This window comes from Gracilinanus agilis, chromosome 1 (assembly GCF_016433145.1).
Source record: "Gracilinanus agilis isolate LMUSP501 chromosome 1, AgileGrace, whole genome shotgun sequence".
Classification (NCBI taxonomy): Eukaryota; Metazoa; Chordata; class Mammalia; order Didelphimorphia; family Didelphidae; genus Gracilinanus; species Gracilinanus agilis.
In genome coordinates this window covers 113,140,178-113,162,188 of record NC_058130.1, presented here as the reverse complement: position 1 = coordinate 113,162,188, position 22,011 = coordinate 113,140,178, and the positions used below count along the sequence as shown (strand labels likewise).

The 22,011-nt window shown below is 32.9% G+C and overlaps 1 protein-coding gene across 1 annotated transcript in view; it reads left to right on the top strand.

Moving 5' to 3' along the window:
• CCDC171 (coiled-coil domain containing 171) overlaps window positions 1-22,011 on the top strand; it is a 508,587-nt gene that overhangs the window by 447,720 nt on the left and 38,856 nt on the right. The window contains exon 25 of the mRNA XM_044685358.1: window positions 4,321-4,323. Within this exon, the coding sequence (XP_044541293.1) occupies window positions 4,321-4,323 (3 nt within the window). The remainder of the gene's footprint in view (window positions 1-4,320; window positions 4,324-22,011) is intronic.

The following is a 22,011-nucleotide window of genomic DNA, read 5'->3' as shown; positions in this document are numbered from 1 at the left end:
TCCTTGGTCACATTGATACCACCATTAAGCTTTTACCTCAAAAAGATCAAAGAAAGGGGAAAAGGATCCATTTGCAGGCAAATGTTTATAGCAGGTCTTTTTTGATAACTAAGAACTAGAAATTAGAGGAATATTCATCAATTTGGGAATGGTGGAACATATTTTGGTATAGAAATATAATGGGTACATTATTGTACCATAAAAAATGATGAAAGGAACAATTATGGAGAAATTGTATAAACTGTTACCTGTTTGAAGTGAGCAAAACCAGAGTAATAATTTATACAACAACATTTAAAGGAAAAAACCTTTAAAAGACTTAATAACTTTCATCAGTATGTAGTAATCAACTTCTCTTACAAAGGACCAATAATGAAGCATGCCATCTATCTTCAAACATAGTAGTGTTGAACTCAAGATGTTCAGTGAGATGTGTGATTTTTAGATATAGTCAATGTTGGAATTGTTTTGCTTGATTGAGTATATTTATTTCAATGAGTTTTTCCTCTCCCTCCTCACTCCCTAGTTTTTTGGTTGGGAAGGTAGGAAGGAGATAAGATAAAGCAATAGGTTTCCTCATTTAATCCTCTAAAAAAGAAAGCAAAGTGAAGCCTTTTTTTAAATGTTCAGAAGAGAACACGAAGAGAAATAGAAAGAAAAATGGACAAGTAGAACAGAATGCAACTCATCAGTGACCTCTGACGCTCTCTGATTAGACTGACTGGAGGGCCGAGCTACAGGCCTCAGAATCTCTGTTTAAGGAAAGGGCTCAGCACCATTTTCTTCATATTTCCCAACAGATTCATTGCTTTTGGACTTTTTTGGAACTCCCCATCATGTCCTCATACCAATTACCTTCTCCTATGAGATGGTTAGCTCTTTGAGGATAGGCATTGCCTTTATTTTTGTATCCCCAGCACTTTACATAGTCTAATAGCATAGTAGATGTTTAACATGTTTATTATAACTATATTCTGTTTTGTATTAGTGAGCATGAATTTTATGTGATGTTAAGTCCAGAGTAATTTTTTAAAGAATAATCATATTAGCTGGATTGAATCCTGATTTTGACATTCATCCAACCTTAGAGAAGTGACTTCACTTTTTTGTTCCTCAGTTTCCTCATCTTCAAAATGATACGTTAAACTCAATGATCTCTGAACTAACTCCCTTCCTACTTTTTAAGAGACTGTGAATGCCACTCATGTGCCAAGAGATTGGCCTTCTGTCACACTTATTGACATGAATATGGTTTCTTCTTAGCAGCCTGTACAAGGACACAGAAGAGATCAATGGATTATCTTAGATGAGAAATAATTAGTATCCTAGAAAGGTAGAGTCAGTTTGTAAAAGGTCTTAGTTGCCCCAAAGAGGAATTTGTATTTTATCCTAAAGGCAAGAGGCAACCGTCAAAAGTTCTTTTCTCTATTATCACCTTCTGGAAGTTTTGAAGGAAGTTCAAACTCAACATGTCCAAAACAAAACTCATAATCTTTCCCTCTAAGTCTTCCTCTTCCCTTCTCTGGACTTCTCTTTTTCTATTAAACGTCCTCCTGTCTTCGCAGTTACCCAAGACCTCCATTGGGCAACTCATACTTTGTTCCACTGTCATATTCAAGCTATTACCTCATTTTATTGCTCCTATCTTCTGCTCATGTCTATCTTCAGTCCACAAATACAACCACCTATCCTAGCTCAGAATGACGCTACTTCTCCTATGGGCTTCTATAATCCCCTCCCTAATTCTTGTTTATCCCTTCTCCAACTCTTCTAACACACAGTAGAAGCCAAAATCATCTTGCCAGGACACAGGCCTTACCATGGCAACCCTGCTCAGAAACATCCAGTGACTCCCAATAACTACCTGGATCAGGTTCAGAATCTTTAGATTGCAGCAAAGAGTCTAATTTGTCTGGCTCTAGCTTCGTTGCCCACTCCAATCCTCTATGTTGTGCTGTCTATCTGAATACCTTCCCCTGTCTCCCCAGTCACCTCTCTTCTTATTTAAATCATACCTGTTTTCTAGAGTCACCTGTTTGTTTCAGAACCACCCTGGCCTACAATTATTTCTTCTTTCTCTACTTCCATATCAGTTGTTCATAGCATTGAAGTAGCTTTATTACATCTCTTGTAGTTTTGAATTGTTTTTCAATTCATACTGTTTTTTAACTTTTATGTATTTATACATTGTCTTATCAACTATTTGTAGCTTTTAAGCAGAAAGTGTTTTATACCCCTTTTAATTCCTTACAATATTAAATCCATAGTAAGCACTCAAAAAACCATTTGTTTATTTTCTTTAGAATAATAGAATGATAATGTTAGAAGGTACCTTACAAATAAGAGTTATAACCATGATTTATAGATGGAGGAATTAAGATCCATAGAGGTGAAATGTGGTATTAAGAATCTTAAGGAAAAATATCACATGGTTGTTTGAATTTTAAAATTATTTATTATTAAAGGAAACATTTTTGTGCTTCTACATGTAATTTCATCCGTGTGAGGAATTCCTAGGGTGGACTACCTCCTATCTCCATGTGGATTGGCGACATTTAAAATTTCTTAGAGACACTAAGAGTCCAGCTGACTTTCCTATGGTAACATGACTAGTATAGTCAATGGCAGAAATTAAACATCCTGACCCCAGTGTCCATTAGATTATATATACGCTCTCTAAAATTAAACCTGAATTAGTTAACTCCCTCTACCTCTCTGCACCATCCTTATATCGCTAAGAGGAAAGTATCAGACCAGATGATCTCTAAGGTCCTTTCCAGGTCAAAAATTTTATGACTCTGTGAATACTCCATGATACTTTCGAAACAGAAGTATAAACCAAAAGAATGCTAACTAAAGAAAAATATTGCTTCCAAGTTGTTAAGGTTGCTAAGTGCTCTAATAAATTTAAAGAAGACACTGGGAATTCTGAAAACCAAGAAAGAAATAGACCAATTGAATTCATGGCATTGTGGCTTTTAATAATTGAGTAGGAAAATGTGTTAACATGGTAGTGAAACTTTGGGAGCAAAAAAAACAAAAAACAAAAAACCCCAAAAAAACTCCTAACTACAAAAAGATGTACTTTGTTTATAACTAGTCAGAGATAGCTTTACTTGACTTTATATGTTCAGCCTCTTCTCAACTGTTTTAAGCAAAATCTTGGATTTCGTTATTGGGTTAACACATTTTGCTTCTCAATTATTAAGCGCCACGATGTCCTGATTCACTTGCTTTATTTCTTTCTTGGTTCAGAGAACAGTTAGTTCTTCTTTGATCTTCCTGGAACAACTTCCCTTTGGAATAGCCTGAAGCAATACTCCCTTCTTGTTGAGAGTAAAAGCTCTTCATTCTCAAGCACTCTCTCCACTCAGATTTTCTCTATGGAGAAAGTTTCCTCACCTGAACTTTTAAACTCCCTTTTAAATTGGATTTACTCTGGGAGAGTTTCCCCCAATTGCTAATTTTTATCTTGAATTTTAAAATTAGATATATTTTTAACTTTCTGTTTACTTCAACATTTCAAAGATCCTTCCTTGGGGTGGGTACTTTCTTCTCCAGCACTAGTTTGATCACTCTCTGCCTCAGTAGATGATCATTCAAAAGTGGTAGTGGCCAAAAATACTCATTACCTGCTGATCACCTTTCTGGCAAGGTGAAATCTGAGGATTTAGGTTGGTCTTTACACAGACACCTAGTCAGTGGTTACACTAAATACAGTTTAAACATCCAAAAATCAATTCAAAGTTATAAATTTCTTTACACTATATAAATAGAATTTTAAAAGCATATACGACACACAAAAAAGTAATATATTAATCAGTGGATCTCATTAGGTACTTGAATGCATATATAAATAACATATATGATTATATGTGAAGTTATGACAGTCTAATATCAAAAGGAATTGTCTTTTAATTTTTGTATAGCCATTAGAATGGTTGGTTGTTTTAACTTATCTATACTCCCTAATGAATGATGACATGCATGGCAGGCCATCAACAGTCTTATATATTTTACTTTGAATATTTAAGTTTCTGAAGGCATCCTAATTTCATGGGTATAAGCATGTTCTTCATTCATATACATGGCAAACCCTCCCCATTTTTACATCCTTAACACCTCCTGTATGTGTTTTATAAAAGAAAACTCAGGAAGTACACTAAGGTCTTCCTTGTCTTTATTTTGAAGAGGCCAGTCCACCACTTTTCTATTCATTTTTTTCATTCTCAATAAATGGCCAGCTCATCTCATTTTCATTTATACAAAGCCTCAATAAAAACTTTTAAAAATGTACCTTAGTAATTAGTGAATTTGTAGATTGTGCCTATGCTGACACTTTTCTTAACATAATTGTTACTGTCCTCATTCCAGGTTCTTAACACATCAAAAGAGTTTCTAAAAATTAACCATTAGCCTTGAGTTTTGATATGTTTTATACCATTGTCTAGCACATTGTGTGTACTCAGCAAATGCTAAATAATGACTAATGAAAGTAATTTCATTCTATGAGAGTTCATTATGCAAGTTCTTCATTAATTGTAATTTTTCTATTGTGCCTGCATTCACAAAAAAGGAAGAGATTTTATACATTCGAAGCCTGAGAAGTTATCTACCTTAAGCCATCATTTATAGCTATTATAAACTAAGACTTAGAAAATGTAAAAGGTTTGCACACTTGCAACAAGTGGCAAAGATAAGATTTGTATCCAGTGCCTTCTCTGACTCTTCATCTAGGAATATTTCCATTACACTGTTATATCATAGAATTAAAAATAATTTATCATTTTGATTTCTTATTTTGCTATCCATTCATATTTTGCTCAGCAACATATAGAAATAAAGCCACAACTTATATTTTACTTTAACGTTTCTCATCAGCTGTATTCTTACCACTGACTTTCCACATTTCTTTGTCATATTTCTTTGATCCATTTCATTTCCTCAAGCATATTAGCTTCCAGCTCTATGTGTGCTTTTGTTCTGAGTTACAGTCATCAAAACAGGCTTTGAACTGAAAGCTTCAGTCCACCACATTCTAAAGTACAATAGAGGTCAATCATAATTATTTTGTGGCCCCTTGGGGCAGTAGGACTCACAAATGTTTGGTTAGGCAAAAAAGACCATGCCATGAATATGTGTAGTCCTTTACTGTTATTCTAGGGATACAAGTTATTTTTCAATATAGTTTTCAAGAAGTATGTTCTTAACTCATCCTGTTTTATTACTCAGGAAGTAATAAGAATAGAGATACCTCACTGGACCTTTGTCTGGAAGAGGTGAGTTCAAATCTAGCCTCAGATACCTACTAGCTAAAACACCCTGAATGAGTTACCTAACCTCTCTTTACCTATGTTTCCTCATCTGTAAAATGGAGATAACAATGGCACTTTCCTCCTATGGACATTAAAATGTGTTAACTTTTGTAAAAAAACTTTGCAAACCTTAAAGTGCTATATAAATGCTAGTATTATGATATTAATAACTTGGAGAAAATTTACTTATTTTGAATAGCTTATTCTGATTTTTGACAGATGCTTAAAAAAGGGCTAATCTTTGATAATTACCAGTGTGGTGATGTTAATGATAACTGGTACTATATAAAAAGACTGTCAAATTTGTTTAGCTAAGACTAATAATATAATAATCCATTTCTCCTAAGATTTTTTGCATTGCCATTTATTTTATACATACATATCATAATATGTAACATAACAATAATACAATAATTTCCCACTATTTAGGCATCAGTACCTTATTTATTTCATAAAGGGAGTTGGATAGGATTCCTTTATCAATTATTCTAAACAATTGATTTAATATTAGAATTATATGATATTTAAATGTTTAGTAAAATTCATTTGTAAATCCATCTGGGTGTGATGCTTTTTTCTTTGTAGGTTTTCTTAATAGCCTGATTAATTTCTTTTCCTAAAATGGGCTTATTTAAATATTCTGTTTTGTCCTCTGTTTAGTCTAGGCAATTTATATCTTTCTAAGTATTCATCTATTTAACTTAATTTATTCAATTTGTGGACCTATAATTGGACAAAATGCCTCCCAATAATTGTTTTGATTTCATCTTCATTAGTGGTCAATTCACCCTTTTCATTTTTGATGCTCATGGTTTGGTTTTCTTTTCTCTTTTAAAGTCTTATTAACCAGTGATTTATCTACTTTTTTTTTCATGAAACCAATTCTTTTTATTAATTCAATTGTTTTTTACATTAAATTTTGTTAATCTCACCTTTAATTTTTAGTATTTCCAATTTAGTATTTACATATTTCCTATCTTCTTTCATTTTTTAATTCTTTGGATATAGTTTGATAATTTCTTGTTGTCTCAAGAAGTTATCAGCTTCCTCTTGCCCAATTCTAATTTTTAAGGAATTGTTTTCCTTGGTGAGTTTTTAGATTTATTTTTCCAACTAATTGATCTTTCATAATTTTCCATATTTTCTCACATTATTTATATTTTTTCTAATTTTTCCTCAATTTCTCTCATTTAGTTTTTAAAATCTTTTAAAAACTCTTTGGACTTGTGTCCATTTTACATTTTCCTTTAAATTTTTAGTAGTGGATGCTTTAATTTCACTGTCTTCTGAGTTTGAACTGTTTGGATTATTTTTCTTTTGCTTACCCATTTAAAAAATTTTAATGGCCTGTTTCTTAATTGCCATTTTATGCAAGTGTCACCTTCTGTGTGTGTGTGAGTGTGTGTGTGTGTGTGAGTGTGTGTGTGAGATAATATTTCAGGGCTTAGTTTCTGTTATTTCCTGTGCTCTCTGGAGGTCTTTGATCCCTTGGTTTTTAAATTTTCTGTCTTGTAGTTTCCCAGCAACACTATCACTTTCAATATTCTTACTTAACCCTTTTGGTTTCTCCAGAGGCTTGTAAGCACCTTTCTATATCTCTGCCCTGGGGAAGCAATCAGAAACTCTGTTCTCCCAGAGTTCACTTGTGTATATTTGCTCCTCCTCTTCTGTAACCATGGTTTGATATAATATCTAGTCAGTGCACATAGACCCTTCAGGCTTTCTCTCTGTTAGCTGCCCAACTCCCACACAGTTAGTTGGATGAAGGTTCCAAAGTTTGTTTATTAGACAGCTACCTAGAACCCTTCTAACTTTTTCTCACGTTATCTCACATTGGAGAGTTATTTCCCCCCTAATTCTCAATCACTTTTCCTGCTTAAAAGTTCATTAAAATGCATTATTTTAGAAACATTTTGGGGTAATTTGGAGAGTTCTGTTCTGTTCTGCCATTTTCCCAGTACGCATATTAAGACTTTTACAAGTTCATTTGGTCATATTTGTCTTTACTGATCTACATATGGTATCACAAAAGCATTATTACAGGGAAGTATCATTATAACATTCCCAATTAAATTTGGCTCAATTATTCTTATCACCATTACATAGGAAGAATAAATGAGAGAGATAAAGCTTAGTGAACTTGCACAAGTTAATGATTGAATGAAAAATTAAATATTGATCACTTACTATGTGCCAAATACTGAAAATACAAATAAAAGAAGACAGCCTTTGCTTTCAATGAACTCATTCAAATGTTGGGAGACAATACATTTAGAAAGTGTTTACTGTAAGACAGATGGAAAGGCTAAAGCAGAATTTTGAGTGCAGTGGGAAAGGAGAAGGTAATGCCTCTTGTTTAGTATCATTTTCACTGACAAAAACTTATGTCTTACCCACTTTACGGTGTTAAGGACTTTGTTGGCGAAAGCTTTTTTATTTCTTGTGTCTTCAGGCATGATAACTACTAAGGAGGTAGGGCCTTCCTCACCTTGCAGATAGAGTTAACAAAATGAGAGTACTAGAAAGAAGTCATGGAAATGAAATGAGAGTTTTAAGAGAAAAGACTTTAAAGGAGAATGTATAGCTTAGTTCAGGAGGTAAAACAATAGATTCCTTGAAAATAAGAGAGGACCAAATCAAAATCAATGACTTCATATGACAGGAGGAAATTTCAAAGCCAAGTCCATAATGATTTACTTAGAGAAGGCTAAAATATCAACTAAAATTAATTGAAGCATTTAATAATTTTAATGAAGTAGTGTGTTATTTAAAACATCCACATACATTCTCAGCATTTCTCTTTATTACCAGAAGACCCAAAATGATGAGACAGAAAAAGAAATTTCATTTAAAATAGCTATAAAATGTTAAAACACCTGGAAGTTTACCACATTAGAGAGGTGAGGAGTGTTCCTACCAAGACCCACAAGGGACTATGTGAATACAGCTACAAGATATACTTTATGGAAATGAAGTCAGATCTAAATAATTGGAAGACTTAATTATTGGAGCATATCAATTAATTTACATTGATTTTCTCATTAAACAAGAAAAATAACAACATTCATTTGATGAACAAAAGTTCAAAATTTGTAAGGTTTATTGTAAAAAATATTAGGAAAGAAGCAGCTCTAGTATACATTCTCAGACTATACTCTAAAGCTGTAATCATGAAAATAATTTGATACTGGTTAAATTTCAAAATTAACCAGTGGAAGATATTAAGTACATACCATACAAAAGTAAATAAATCAGACAGCCTAGAGTTTGTTAGAATAAGGTTCCTATTATTGGAGTATGGATTCACTATTTTACAAAATCTGCTTGTAAAACTAGAAACCAGAGAAGCAGAAATTTAGTGTAGTCCATGCCTCACACCGATAATTTCCAGATTGATATTTTAATTAGCTATTAAAAGGTCACCTAATAAACAAATAAACAAATTAAAGAAACATGAAAGAAATTACCTTTCAGATAAATGGATGGTAAAGAGTTAGTTCATCATTATCGTCATCATTATGACAGTATCTATTCAGTGTCTTAAGGTTTGCAAAATGTTCTATAAATAAAATCTCATTTTATCCTCATAACAACCCTGGAAAGAGACACTATTATGATCCTCATCTTAAAGACAAGGAAACGGAGACAGGCAAAGTTTAAGTGCTTTGCTGAGGTTTAAACAGTTAGTAAATTTTGAGAATGGGTTTGAACTCAGATTTTCTTATCTATGGGTCCATAACAAGGAATAGAGATGATCATGTAAGAGAAAATAGATAATTTTGTTTCCATAAAATCAGAATTTTCACATAAATAAAATCAATGCAACTACAAGTAGAAGGGGGGAAAAAAGTAACTGGGAGAAAGTTTCTGCAATGAGTTTGTCTGATAAAAGTCATGTCCAAAGGATAAAAGAAATTGATTTAAATGCATAAGAACAAATAATTATAAATAAAATTAATAAGAATAAATAAACATTTTAATCATAGAGGATCAAAGATTATGAACAGGTAATTTTAAACTCAGCAGCCAATTTTTTTAAAGTTCCAAATTACTAATAATGAGAGAAACTATAATTATATACCAACTCTTAACAAAATTGACAAATGAGGAAATTGACAGATGTTAGAATAACTATGGGGAAAACAGGCACATGAGGCACTATTGGTGGAGTTGTGAATTGGTCTAAGCATTCTGCAAAGCAATTTGAAACAATGACCCCAGAGTTACTAAACGTTGCATATCCTTTGACCCAATGAAACCACTACAGGACAATACACAATAAAAAAAAAAGTATGCAAAAATATTGTAGTAGTAGCTCTTTTTGTGGTAAAAAAAGGTCTGGAAACTAAGCAGCTACCCAACATTTAGGAAATTGCTGAAGAAATTGTGGCATGTGAGTAAGTAGAATATTATTATGCCATAAAAATTATGAAAGAGGGTTTCAGAAAAACCTGGGAAGGCTTTTGTATGGACTGAATAAAGAGTGAAGGAAGCAGAGGCAAAATAATAATTTATATAGTATGAAATAACATCATAAAGACAAAATGCTTTGAAAGACTTAAGGCCTTTGATCAGTGCAATGACCAGTCATAATTCTAGGAGATTGATGATAGATGATATATACTATCAACATCCTAAAAGAAAAGTGATGGTCTCAAGCTACAGGATAAGATATAAAAGTCTGGACCTGGCCAACCTATATACTTATTTTTCTTAATGTTGCATATTTGTTAAAAGGGTTTTGTTTTTATTTTTTCTAGTTTTGTAATGGAGATATAAGGGTGAGAAAATAATTACTTCTTAATTAAAAAAATAATTTAATATTAGAAAACTAAAACCAACATAACCTGACACCAAACTGCCTTTCCAGGTTTATTATATATTACTCTCCTTGATTCACTGTGCGGTCCAGCCAACTTGGCCTTTTTCCTGGCCTTTACCCAGCATCCTTCCTCTCCTTTTTCTGTGCCTTTGTACTGGCCTTTTTCTGTACCTGAAATGCATGCTTTCCTCTTTTCCTTCTCTTAGAATCCCTATTTCCTTCAAAATTTAATTTAAACATCTTCTAAATAACATATCTTGATTTTTTCTCTCTCTCTCCCCAAATGTTTGGACTTTAAAATTTTATTAGGTATTTTATTTTTAATAATTGTTTGTTGATTGATGTGACATCTTGGAATCAGACGATAGAAATTTGGTGGAAAATATCTGAAAGAGAATGGATTCTATAAAATATAGGCCAATGAGATTGACTTTGACCTCTAGAAAAGTTCTAAGGTATATTGAAATATTGTTAATAAAAATCTAGAAAATAAAAATGATAACAAAGATCTTACATGGATTTATTAAGAACTGGTCATATCAGATCTCAACTTTTGATAGGGTTATTAGGCCAATAAATCAGGACAATCCATAGATATAGTTAACCTGAATTTTAGTGAAATATTTTTATCAAATTATCTCCAGATTTTTGTTGGAGAAAATGGAGGACTAGATGTTAATTTTTATGTGAATTCCAAAGTAGTTAAGTGACTTAAACCAGGATTTGATGATATGATGTTAACTTGGAATGACGTGTCTAGTGGAATACCTTATGAATCTGTTTGGTTTTCTATTGTTTGACATTTTAATCACTGATTTAGATAAAGGCATAAGGATTGTGTTTATAAAATTATAATTAACACAAATCTGGAAAAAAAAGCAGGATGGATCACCAACAAAATGATCCCGAGGAGCTAGAGTATTGGGGGATCAATGTAACTCATTTGGGTTAAGTCAATTTCAAAAGAAAAATTTGGGGAGATGTAGCCAAGCAGCAATTCAAAAAAAAAGTATGACCGTTTTAGTGATTTGCCACATATCTGTGTGATGTGAGAAGCGAGAAAGTTAATGCAATCTTAAACAATATTAATAGACAGTGTCGAGACTTAAGCAGATTGTCTGTCCTGCTTTACTCTATCCTAGGCATGCCACATCCCACTATTGTACACATTTGAGAGGTATCATATTTTAGGAAGGACATTGATAATCTGGAGAATATCTTGAAGAGAGTAACTTAATTCAATGAAGGGCCTCAAAGCAGATGTTTAATTTGGAAAATACTGAAAGGATATGATAACTGTCCTCCAGTACTTAAATATTTCTCATTTGTCAGAGAGTTTAGACTTGTTCTGGGAAGATACAAGTTACAATGTGACAATTTTGTCTTGATATAAAGCAACTCTTCTTAATAATTAGAGCTATCCAAAGGTGGAATGGATTGACTTTGGAGGTAGGAGATGTCCTCCATTTGTGACCTTTAAAGGAAAGCTTTTTGTTTCAGGTATATTGTAGACAAGATCATTTTTTAGGTATAAGTTGAACTAAATTACATCTGAAGGCTTTTCTAAATTAGAAATTCTATGATTCTTTGAATTTATCAAATGACAACAACAACATCAAGATACTTCTATGCAGACTTTTCCATTTTCCAAAGGGTGAACACATCTGAAATAGGTTCCTAAAGATATATTCTCACTTGTATGCTTTCTCCTAAGTTGGAAGAAGATTGGGTGAATTTAACATGACTTGTCATGTGACTGATCATATGGCAAAATGGCAGTCTTTGCCTTGAATGTCAATAAATTTTTGATACCTTTATCTGACATGACATTTATTGCTTCTTGCTATCATATGGGATCTTAGGTAATGAAACTCTAGGAAGGCTTGTAGGTTCCCATAATTTCTCTCAGCAATGCTTTGAGCTTCATTATGAACCTACTTCTCAGTTTAAGAATATCCTTATGGTGGTCATAGACAACTGTACTAAACAGGCCCTGTATTGGCCCTTTCATTAATGTGGAGGCACCACATTCATTCTACTAAGTAATATTCTGGATTCACAATCAGTTCTTTCCCTATTCTGTACCATATTCTATAATTTTTCCCCATTTCTGGTCAACATTCTTCTCTACTGATCATTAAGCATTAAGGTCCATCTTTCTGCTGCACAAAAACCACTCCCATATTTACAATATAACCTCAGAGAACAATTGTATATTGAACCAGTAACTCCACTCACTTCTTAATTGCCATCAGCATAACTCATTTGCATTTTAGACTACCGCTGTAATTTGTCTCAATAATATCTTTCACTTATAACTTATAGCAGTGAAAGTGCATCTTGATAGTATACCACATCAGTGATTACTAATTTATTCTGATCTTTTGGCCCTTAACTTGTATCTTGTAAAAGGTAGTAGAAGTAGAACCTCTTTTTATGTGAATTCAACACACAAGAATTCAGATATAGGTGATCCACAATAAAAAAAAAATAAGGGCAGGAAAATACATAAAATAAAAAATTTTAATTATGCACTAAATCAATACCATTTTCCCAAGCTGTGTAAAGTCTTATACTATCTCACCCAATTGTGCTTATTCTTGCCCTGAGAAATAGTGTATCATTACATTGTTTTGCACCAAACATTAGCCCCCTACATCAGTCTTTGTTTGGAGTTCTCACAAGATTGGACTAACTTCTATTTAATCTGCATTATTTACATCTTTATTTGTCTTATTTATAAGAAAAAGTGTGATAGATTCATTTAAGAAATACTTATTAAATATTGGGGTTTGCTATCATGCATGATTCACACGAAGGGTCTTAGAATGTATTCGTCACATAAAACAACGACCTACTGTATGTTCCCACATGCTTTTCCATCATCTAGCCTTGTGCCTTGTGTACAATAGGTAAGAGGAGATTGGTGGCAATGACAATTGACAAATGGATATTTGGTTTATTTCTTCAGTGAGGAAAAAAAATTAAGGTAAATCTTATACAAAGAAATAACCTCTGTGTGAAAGTAGTGTTTTTTGAGTATGTTTGTTTAACCTGCTAATTTGCTTGAACTGTTAAATGGCCATTAGCAACTGAATTGTAGCAGAAAGTTTCATACTATGTGTTTTAATTCTATACTTTGTCTTGCTATCTACTCAGTTCATAGCAATAAGAGAACAGTGCGTTCATTTCCATTTAAGTCTAATATCATAATGAAAATAACAGAATTTTTGATATAGCAAGCTTAAGAATATAAACTAATAGAATTTCAGAAATCAAACAACATAATGTGGAGACTAGATGTTAAAAAAAAGAGTAACCCTACAATGTATTAGTCTATTTGTAAAGAATATTTCCTTTTAATAAAAGGGTTTTTTTTTGGATATTCAATATGTTAGGTATGTGAACTTTTAACTTGTCAAACTATTGTAACATATTTGAAAATTATAGTAATTTGATTAAAATGTTGCCTATAAGGCAAAAGGTTCAGTTAATAGAATCCATATGTAATTAAAATGCAGAACTAAATGTAATCAGACCCCAGTGACTAGTGCCTTCATATTGATAGTTTTACAATGGCCTCTGGGGTTGAAAGTTTATTTTAAAGTTACTGAATATAAGGGCACAGAGAAGCAGGAAAATAGCAAGTGTACAATGTCACTTTTAAATTGGTCAACATAGTTAATAGATAAGAATGTGAATAATTACCCTCAGTTCTCCCTATTTTAGAACTCTGGTCTTTTGGCAGGTGGTAAAAGCACACAACTTGTATAGAAGAGCTTCCCTCAGCAGCACTGTTAAAGAAACAGCCTGAGATGAAGGATCCTGCTGGGAACAGGCAGTGGCTTTTTTTTTTAAATAACATAGTTACTTAATTTGGTGAATTCAATTGAATCATCTGAAAGTTATAGACAAAACACTATGTACTGAGCCACAAAAAAAAGTTTAAAAAAATTTCCTGAACTAAAAAAAAAAAATTATTTTCTCTGGACAGTTTTAAGAGTCGACATCCTGTGTTAGAGTTCTCTAATCATCACCAGCACAATTTACAATCAGAACACACAGAGAGCCAGTTCAGACCAGCTCATCTGTTGATTTTGGCAGAAGCCCTTAATCTCACTGTGTGCAGCTGCCACTTGAGAGATGGGGACTCGGCAGAGAGCCTGAGGAGGGTGGGATACAAGGTTGGTCAAGGCATGAACACATAGGCCTGCTTCATTTCAACAGTTGCATGCTGCTTTTTTTTAAAATAGTCTTTTCATTTTACTGCTTTAAAAAAAAAAGCCTGAAATTAAATGAGGACCTCTCATGAGCCACTGCGCTCCAGGCATAAGAAATTGTAATGTCTGGCTTCCAGAAACTGTCCCGTCAAAATGTGCTTCTGATTAGGTGGCTTAATTACAGCTGTGAAAACAATGTTGATTTAGGCCTCAAGATTCCAGGGCATGTCAGCCGTTATTAGCTAACCTTGGACTGAAGCCACCATTTTAAAACTCTGTACCACTAAAGTCACACTGCTTGACAACTTTTTATTTAGGCAGAGAAGTTGCCAGAAGCAACACATCTTATGCAAAATATTTTTCAATGTACAAATTTCAAATGCAACAACCATTAAAAAGACAGATAAATCTGCACTTAACCCAAAACAAGGAATTTCTGTTTGCAAAGAAACTAAGCTTTGTAATAGTATTTCTTAAATTTTGACTGACATAAGAATTAATTTTAATTCCTTTAATTCAGTTTTATTCCAAATCCAGTATGTTGGTTTAACCACCCAATTTTATTGCACCTAAATTTTCCTGACAGTTTCATTTGCTGTTGAGAAATAAAATTGCCATTTTTTTCAACATGGGAAATAATGGCTAGTTTAAAAAACGATATGTTTGAAACTTCCTTTGCCTCAAGCAGGTTCGGGCACACACTCAATTTACTTTTGGAGGGAAAAAGCTCATTAAATAGTTTTTAATATTTTAATATAATTTAAGTAAGCTCCTTCACAGTGGGAAAGCTTATTAGGCTCATGTATTTACACCTGCAGGGAAGTAAAAGTTTGAATAATTAGATGGTTCCAATACTTGACTTTTCAATACAATTGCAGTTACTATTATAAACATTGTTGGTAACTTTACTAAACATTCCTCTTCCATTTCATTTTTAGGCCATTTTAATCTCCTCCCTTGTACTGTAAGTGGTTTTTCACTTGTCGATACTTGAGAAAGCAGACATTAAATATGAAGCAATTATTTAAGGTGGGTGGCAGAACAACAAGCATTGTGGGTCATGATTCTCATAATAATCTTTGGGAACGGCATTTGCTTAAAAGTGCTTCACTTGTGCCAAAATGGAATACCCCAGAGTGGACTAAATGATTTCTTTAAAATGAAATCTCCCACACCCAAGACATGAAATCCAACAATGTGGGTGGCCTAGGCACATCTTTTCTTATTGGTCAAACAAAGAAAATAGTACAGCAGTAACCCATGTACAAGGATATTTTTGTCCAAAGTGTATCAAGATTAGGTAGACAATTGTATTGGATGGATAGATGGATGAGTGAGTGGGTAGATGAGTGGGTATATGGATAAAGGGGTGGAGAAGTTGAAAATAGAATGTAGAGGTTTTCAAAGAAAGATTTGATTACCTCATAACATCCAAATGGCAAAAAGAAAATGGATCAAAACTGATTTTAAAATTATGTAAAATTAAATAAGCAATGCTATGCATGTTGTTCACCTTCTAGAAGAAAAACAATCAAACCATTTTCTTGAAAAGTGGGTATCAATTATACAGTAAGTTAACATTAAAGATGACCAAATTAATGTCAAAAGTGCTCCATTACATTTAAAATAATGAATTTTAGAGACAAAGACACCTAACCTTAAAAAAGTTGTATAAAGAACAAAAATAAGAAATATTTTTCCATCTTTCAGTTTAAAAAAAGATTTTATAGAAAGTCTGACAAATTCATTATTTCCATGGTTCTGTCTTTTTTACTTAGACCAAAAGGAGTTTTCCCATAGCTTTTGAAGAACTTGTTTCATTTTGGAGAACACTGAAAGTGTGTATCATTCCATGTTAAACTGTGGTTTGAAAGTTAGGGGAAGTGTGTTTGTTCTTGGACTGTATATCATTTGAAAAACTTTCATGAGGAGTGGGGGGTAGGGGGGATAGAAATCTCAGCTTCCCAAAATACTTTTAGTGTGGAGATACACCTTGACAGAAGTGGAATTCAACCTATTCTTTTTTATGTTCTTTTTGCTCCTAGTGTTTGCTGGAGACCAAAAAGAGAGCTAGCTTTTGAGAGCATAAGTAGCAAACTTAGTTTAAAGGACATTATTTTTCTTGCCTTTATCAAATTGCTTATTTTTATGAGTCCTACCTGAAAATGAGGACACAGTTGATAAAAATAGACTTTTCTCTATAGCTTAACTTGATTTTAGAATGATAAAATGATACTTTTGATAGATTGTTTCATTATACTTCTGAATGCTTATGGACTTGATTTAATATTGAAATAGTTAAGTCAAACCATCTTTTCAATAATTTAATTAACACATAGAAAATTAAGATGACTCAGCTGCTGCTGAAATCTTTTTATGATGAAAATATTTTCATTTTCTTGGTATCATATACATTCATTGAGAATTAAAAGTAATAAGTGTCATACACCTGAATCTATATAATATTGATGAGTATATAATACTGATGAATATTATACAGACATATTAAATTTTTCCATTTGTTATGATATCTTAGTTACGGTATAATCTTATTTAGGAATATTTTATCATGTTCTTTTATTTCCCTATTTACACTTTTGTATTTAAAATGTAAAATTAAATTTTTTCCCCTATAAAATGAACTCTAGAATATACTTCATCTGTATCAAAAGTTCTGTGGATCTGGGATCTCATTAATGCGAGTATTCTCTACATCAGTTAGCAATCCATCCATACCTTTTCATCCTGTATAATTTTTGTCTATTTTCTTCCACAGATAGATTAAATTATTTATTGAGCAACGACTATGTGCTAGACATGATGTTATGCATTAAAGATACAAATTACAAACAAGCAAAATCATATCCTTTCTATTAAGGAGTTTAAATTCTAATGGGGGAAACAATGCATAAAGGAGTTCTAGAAAATGAGGATGAAAGGAGAAAGTTACCTGGATGGGGAAATGGTGCGGAGAGAGCTATGAAGTGGCATAGAATCTAAATTTCTATTGCACTGAACCTGGTTAGTGAGAATTACCTACATATTATAAGCCTTCTTCTACATGGTTTACTTTTTGTAGACCATTGCAGCATATAGCCTGCTCATATATTATTTCTTGCCCTCATTACATGGCCAGTTCATTTCCTTTTCTAATCATACATTTCCTGAAGCATTCCACTTGTGCAACTTTTTTTAAACCTAAGATATGGTTGAAAAGATGTTGGTGTATACTTGTGCCCACTATGGGACCAACAACTGACTTTTGTGCCATCTACAACTCTGAGTCTTTGGATATTGTGGAGTTTAAAGATTCAAACCAATAAGAATATTTGAATTTTTAAGAAATGGGCCTATCTGAGATCACAATGTTATTATTAAAAGCACCACATAATTTGCCAAATGTAAGGCAATACCCTCCTAAATTCTGTTCCCAACTCATTGTACATCTGTACTTCCTTTCCCAAATATATAGACTAATGTACCAAGCCAATATTATTTAGTAATTACAGATCTTGCCAACAAGAACATATGGACGACTTCATTGTCTGTAGGAAATTCCTTTTCTATTTTGATCTATTGGTGAACACCAGGTCTTTGGACAGAGTTGGACAAAGTTAGTTCTGTGGTTAAAACTATCAAGAAATCTTGCATGATCTTAACATATGCAAGAAAGGCTCTGTCAGATAAATAACCTCCTATCTCAGTGCCTTAGTCTTGTCTATCCCATAGCCTGGAATTGTCTTCTCCAAACCTCAGCTTATTAAATTCCCTCGTTTTCTTCAAGATTCACTCAAATCTCACTTTTTTTGCAGGAGGCTTTTCTTGGCTCCCCTGTTGTTGGTGCCTTCCTTCTGAGGTTACCTTCTGCCTTTCTGTGAATAATTTGTGGGTACAGATTTTTTTTTTTGCATGTTGTCTCCCATTATTGGAATAAAAATTTTTTGAGGCCAGGAAACGTGCTCGCATTTCTTTGTATCCTCTGGGAAATAAAGCACAGTTCCTGTCACACAGTTAGTGCTAAATAAATATTTATTTGCTGACTGACTGACTGTTGTCTATCTAGTTAAGTGCTTTTTCATAATCTATAAGCAAGCAGGGAAAGATCCAGACTTTTCTACCTCTTTCAGTCCACTGTAAATTATTTTGCGGTTGATAACTTCTTGAGAAATCAAGCCTGTTTCCTTCTCACATTTTCATAAAGACTATCTTGAATACATTTTATATAGTTCTCATAATAATTTTTATGGATAATAAAGGAGGTAGAGGCAATGTGATATGGAAGATAGAGTGGTGGGCTTAGAAACAGGAAGACCTGAATTGAGATTCTAACACTGACACTTGCTAGTTCTGTCACCTTGGGCAAGTCATTTAATAACAATTCTCTAGGACTTATCTGTAAAGTTATATAATAAATCAACTTCAGTCTACATTACTAGAGAAAGTTACCCCCTGCAGAAATATGATATGCTAGCAAATTAAAAAAAAATTCTTCAAGTACTTAGGAGAAAATAAGCATATGAGTCAGTAGTGTTATAATCTTAGTTGTCTTTTAGGGGCAACTGGATAGTCAGGAAGACCAGAATTAAAATCCTGCTTCAGACATTTACTTGCTAACCATGTGATCTTGAGTAAGTCATTAAGTTTTGGTCAGGCTCAGTTTTCTCATCTGCAAAAATGAGAGAAATAAAAGCACCTATTTACATCATTGTTGCAAAGACCAAATGAGATAACATTGATAGCATTTTGCAGACCTTAAAGTGCTTTATTGGTGTTATCTTTAATTATTACTACTATTAATAAAATATTATCATCTTTTATTTTTCCCATTATTTTGTTTTCTTTCCCCTATGGAAATGTATTATAAAAATGACCTCTCAAAGCTTGCAAAAGTTTGTCACCTTCAGTGTGGATTTCCTTGTGGTGTACTTGATCTAGTTTCTCTTACTGATTTAATTTTCTTATGTGTTATTTCACCTTGCATAAGGCATAGCTAAGGTCTTAAGAGTCTACTGTCATAAGTTTATAGTTGTTTTCCTGATATTTGTTCTGTCTTTAAATACTTAGTTAAGCCTCACACCAAGCTTCTCTAGTTCTCACTTAAGATTTTCTGTTGACTAATTATTGCTTTTAGTACATTTTAGTGTTTTATGAAATGAAACTGCTGAAAATATTCTGACATCTGACATCCTCTCTTGAATTTTTCAAGTGATTTTTTTTTCTAAATCAGAGCTGTCCTTGCTAGCTATCCCATTCCATTTGCCAAGTTTGCTGGCTAGAGGATGAGTTTAAAAAATATACATTTAATGAATTTTACTTAGGCCTGAAATAGTAAGTTTAAAATTATGTCTATAATTCAATATTTTGATGAATCTTTGTCCCCATTAATTTGGATGTTTATTTTATTGGTGAAGATAATGACTCATTGATACGTTCCCTTATGTCATTCTTGCCTAATCTTTTGGTAAATCTTACAGACAAACCTAACATGCTTAGTATAGTCTTCCGGTTCTTTGAAACTTGCAGTGGTATCATTGTGACATCAAGAGTATCCTTCTCCCTCTTAATACATGAGTTGCCTGATCCTTTTCAATATTGCATGTTCTTGGTGACAGATGCAAATCTAAAGTATTTTAGTGGATTTTTTATTTATTGTTATTCCCTCTCAAAATACAGATTAGAACCTGTCCATGTTTTCTCATCCTATAAGATGTCTCCTATACATTTTCTGTAGGATATTCATACAGTATATAGTCTCCTCTCTGGAAGTCCTTTTGACATTGTGAGGACGCCAATGGAAATCGCATCATCTTCTGTGCTGACCTGCCCTCTTGCCCTTTAATTCTAATTCTTAAAAGTCTGTAGTTTGCCATTACTCATGGCCATATTTCATCAATAGAAGAATATTGTTAAAAAAGATCACTCCACTGGAGACCTTCTAACAGTTTGACTTTGAGATATTAACAATTATTCTTTGAGTTCAGCAATTCAATCAGTTCTGGATTCGTTAATTGTACAATTGTCTAATCCATCTCTCTCCATCTTTTTTACAAGAATAAGTAGATAGATATCTATCTCGATAGATGATAGATAATGCAAATATTTATTAAGCATCTCCTAAGTCCTGTAAACTATTGGGAATACAAATACAAGCAAAAAGAAAGATAATATTTGCTCTGTAGGAGCTTACATTCTAATGAGAAGGGAAGACAATATGGTAAAAGATGAAGTGGGGCAGTTAGTGAGAGATAACCATGGAGAGGGGGTGGGACAGGGAGCAAAATCCAGAAGGAGGCTGAGGAATTATGGGCTGAAACAAGAGTTTGATGTGAGAAAATTTGGTGTGAGTTCTTCCTCAGAGATTTAGATTCCCCCTCATGAATCAGGAGGAGATATTAGAGGTAGAAATGTTGACAGAAAAAAGATCCCTCTTTATCAAATAGTTTGATAGAGGAAAGCTCTTAAAGCACATTTTGCCCTACCAAGTCAAATGCATTCTTATTCTCAAGATCTTGTAAAAAGTAGCACAAACCAGTCAGCTGTGTGATTGTAATGATGTGACCTTTTGTGGGAATTTTTTTTGCAAAAATCTATTTCCTTCTTCTAACTTAATTAAGAATGCTATTAATGTGTTTAGATTTTTCTCACAAAAAACAATTCACAAAAAAAGGACATAGCAAAGTATGCAATCAGGTGGGCTAGTAATTACTAGTATTTTCTTAGTAAGCTTTTTCTTGGAATAATAAAGTCTGTGGCCATCTCCATGTTTTTGGTATACTTCATTCCTTCAAATACTTTGAGTGCCCTCAAAATTGAGTCTTCTTCAGGCTAGATATCCCTCCTTTGCATATCCTTATTCTAGGCCAGCTGCTCATTCCATTTTTTGCTCCTTAGTAGCACTTCTACTTTTTCATGTAGCCTATCAGAGTCCAGTTTTGATGACTTCATCATTAAATGAAAAAAATAATTGTTATAAAAATCTTTATGGAGCTTTTCCATTTTCTGTCTGTTGTTCTTCCTGTTTTATCCTTGCATCATGTGCAAGTCAATGTTGGGAAAATATTGTTTTCTATCTACTTCTATCATGTATCCTTTTGTTGCCCTTTGGGTGACCTATTAGATCATTAAACTAAAATTCTGCTTTCTTGCTTCACATTGTTAGTCTTTTTAACAGTGTTATTAATAAGGGGTAGAGAGTCTATAGTAACATCTTAACAGTGATTTAATGTACTTTTTATGTTTGTCACAGTTTAATATTAAGAAAACATAATTTTGTATGTTTAAGTCTGCCATTTTATGAAATATAAAATTTTAATGAAAAACCATAAAGCACCTATTATTTAACAAAAAGGCATCTGTTCTAGTTAGTCTGGTATAACATTATTTACCTCATAGATCATAAAGGCTCTCCAAAGCAATTGTGATCTATTGAACAAGTAAGTATTTAAATCACTTTCAAAAATGTGGGTTATATACCCAGTAGACCAGGCAGTTTTAGACTTAAAATGCGAAAGAATGTTGTCAAAGTAATTCATCTGATTTACAAATTTTTTTACAATTTTCATGATTCCATATAAGTTTAAGAGTGAAATCTTTCTCCAGTCACTATTTCCTTCCTTCTTTATGCACATACATTTTTACTACTATTATACTATTC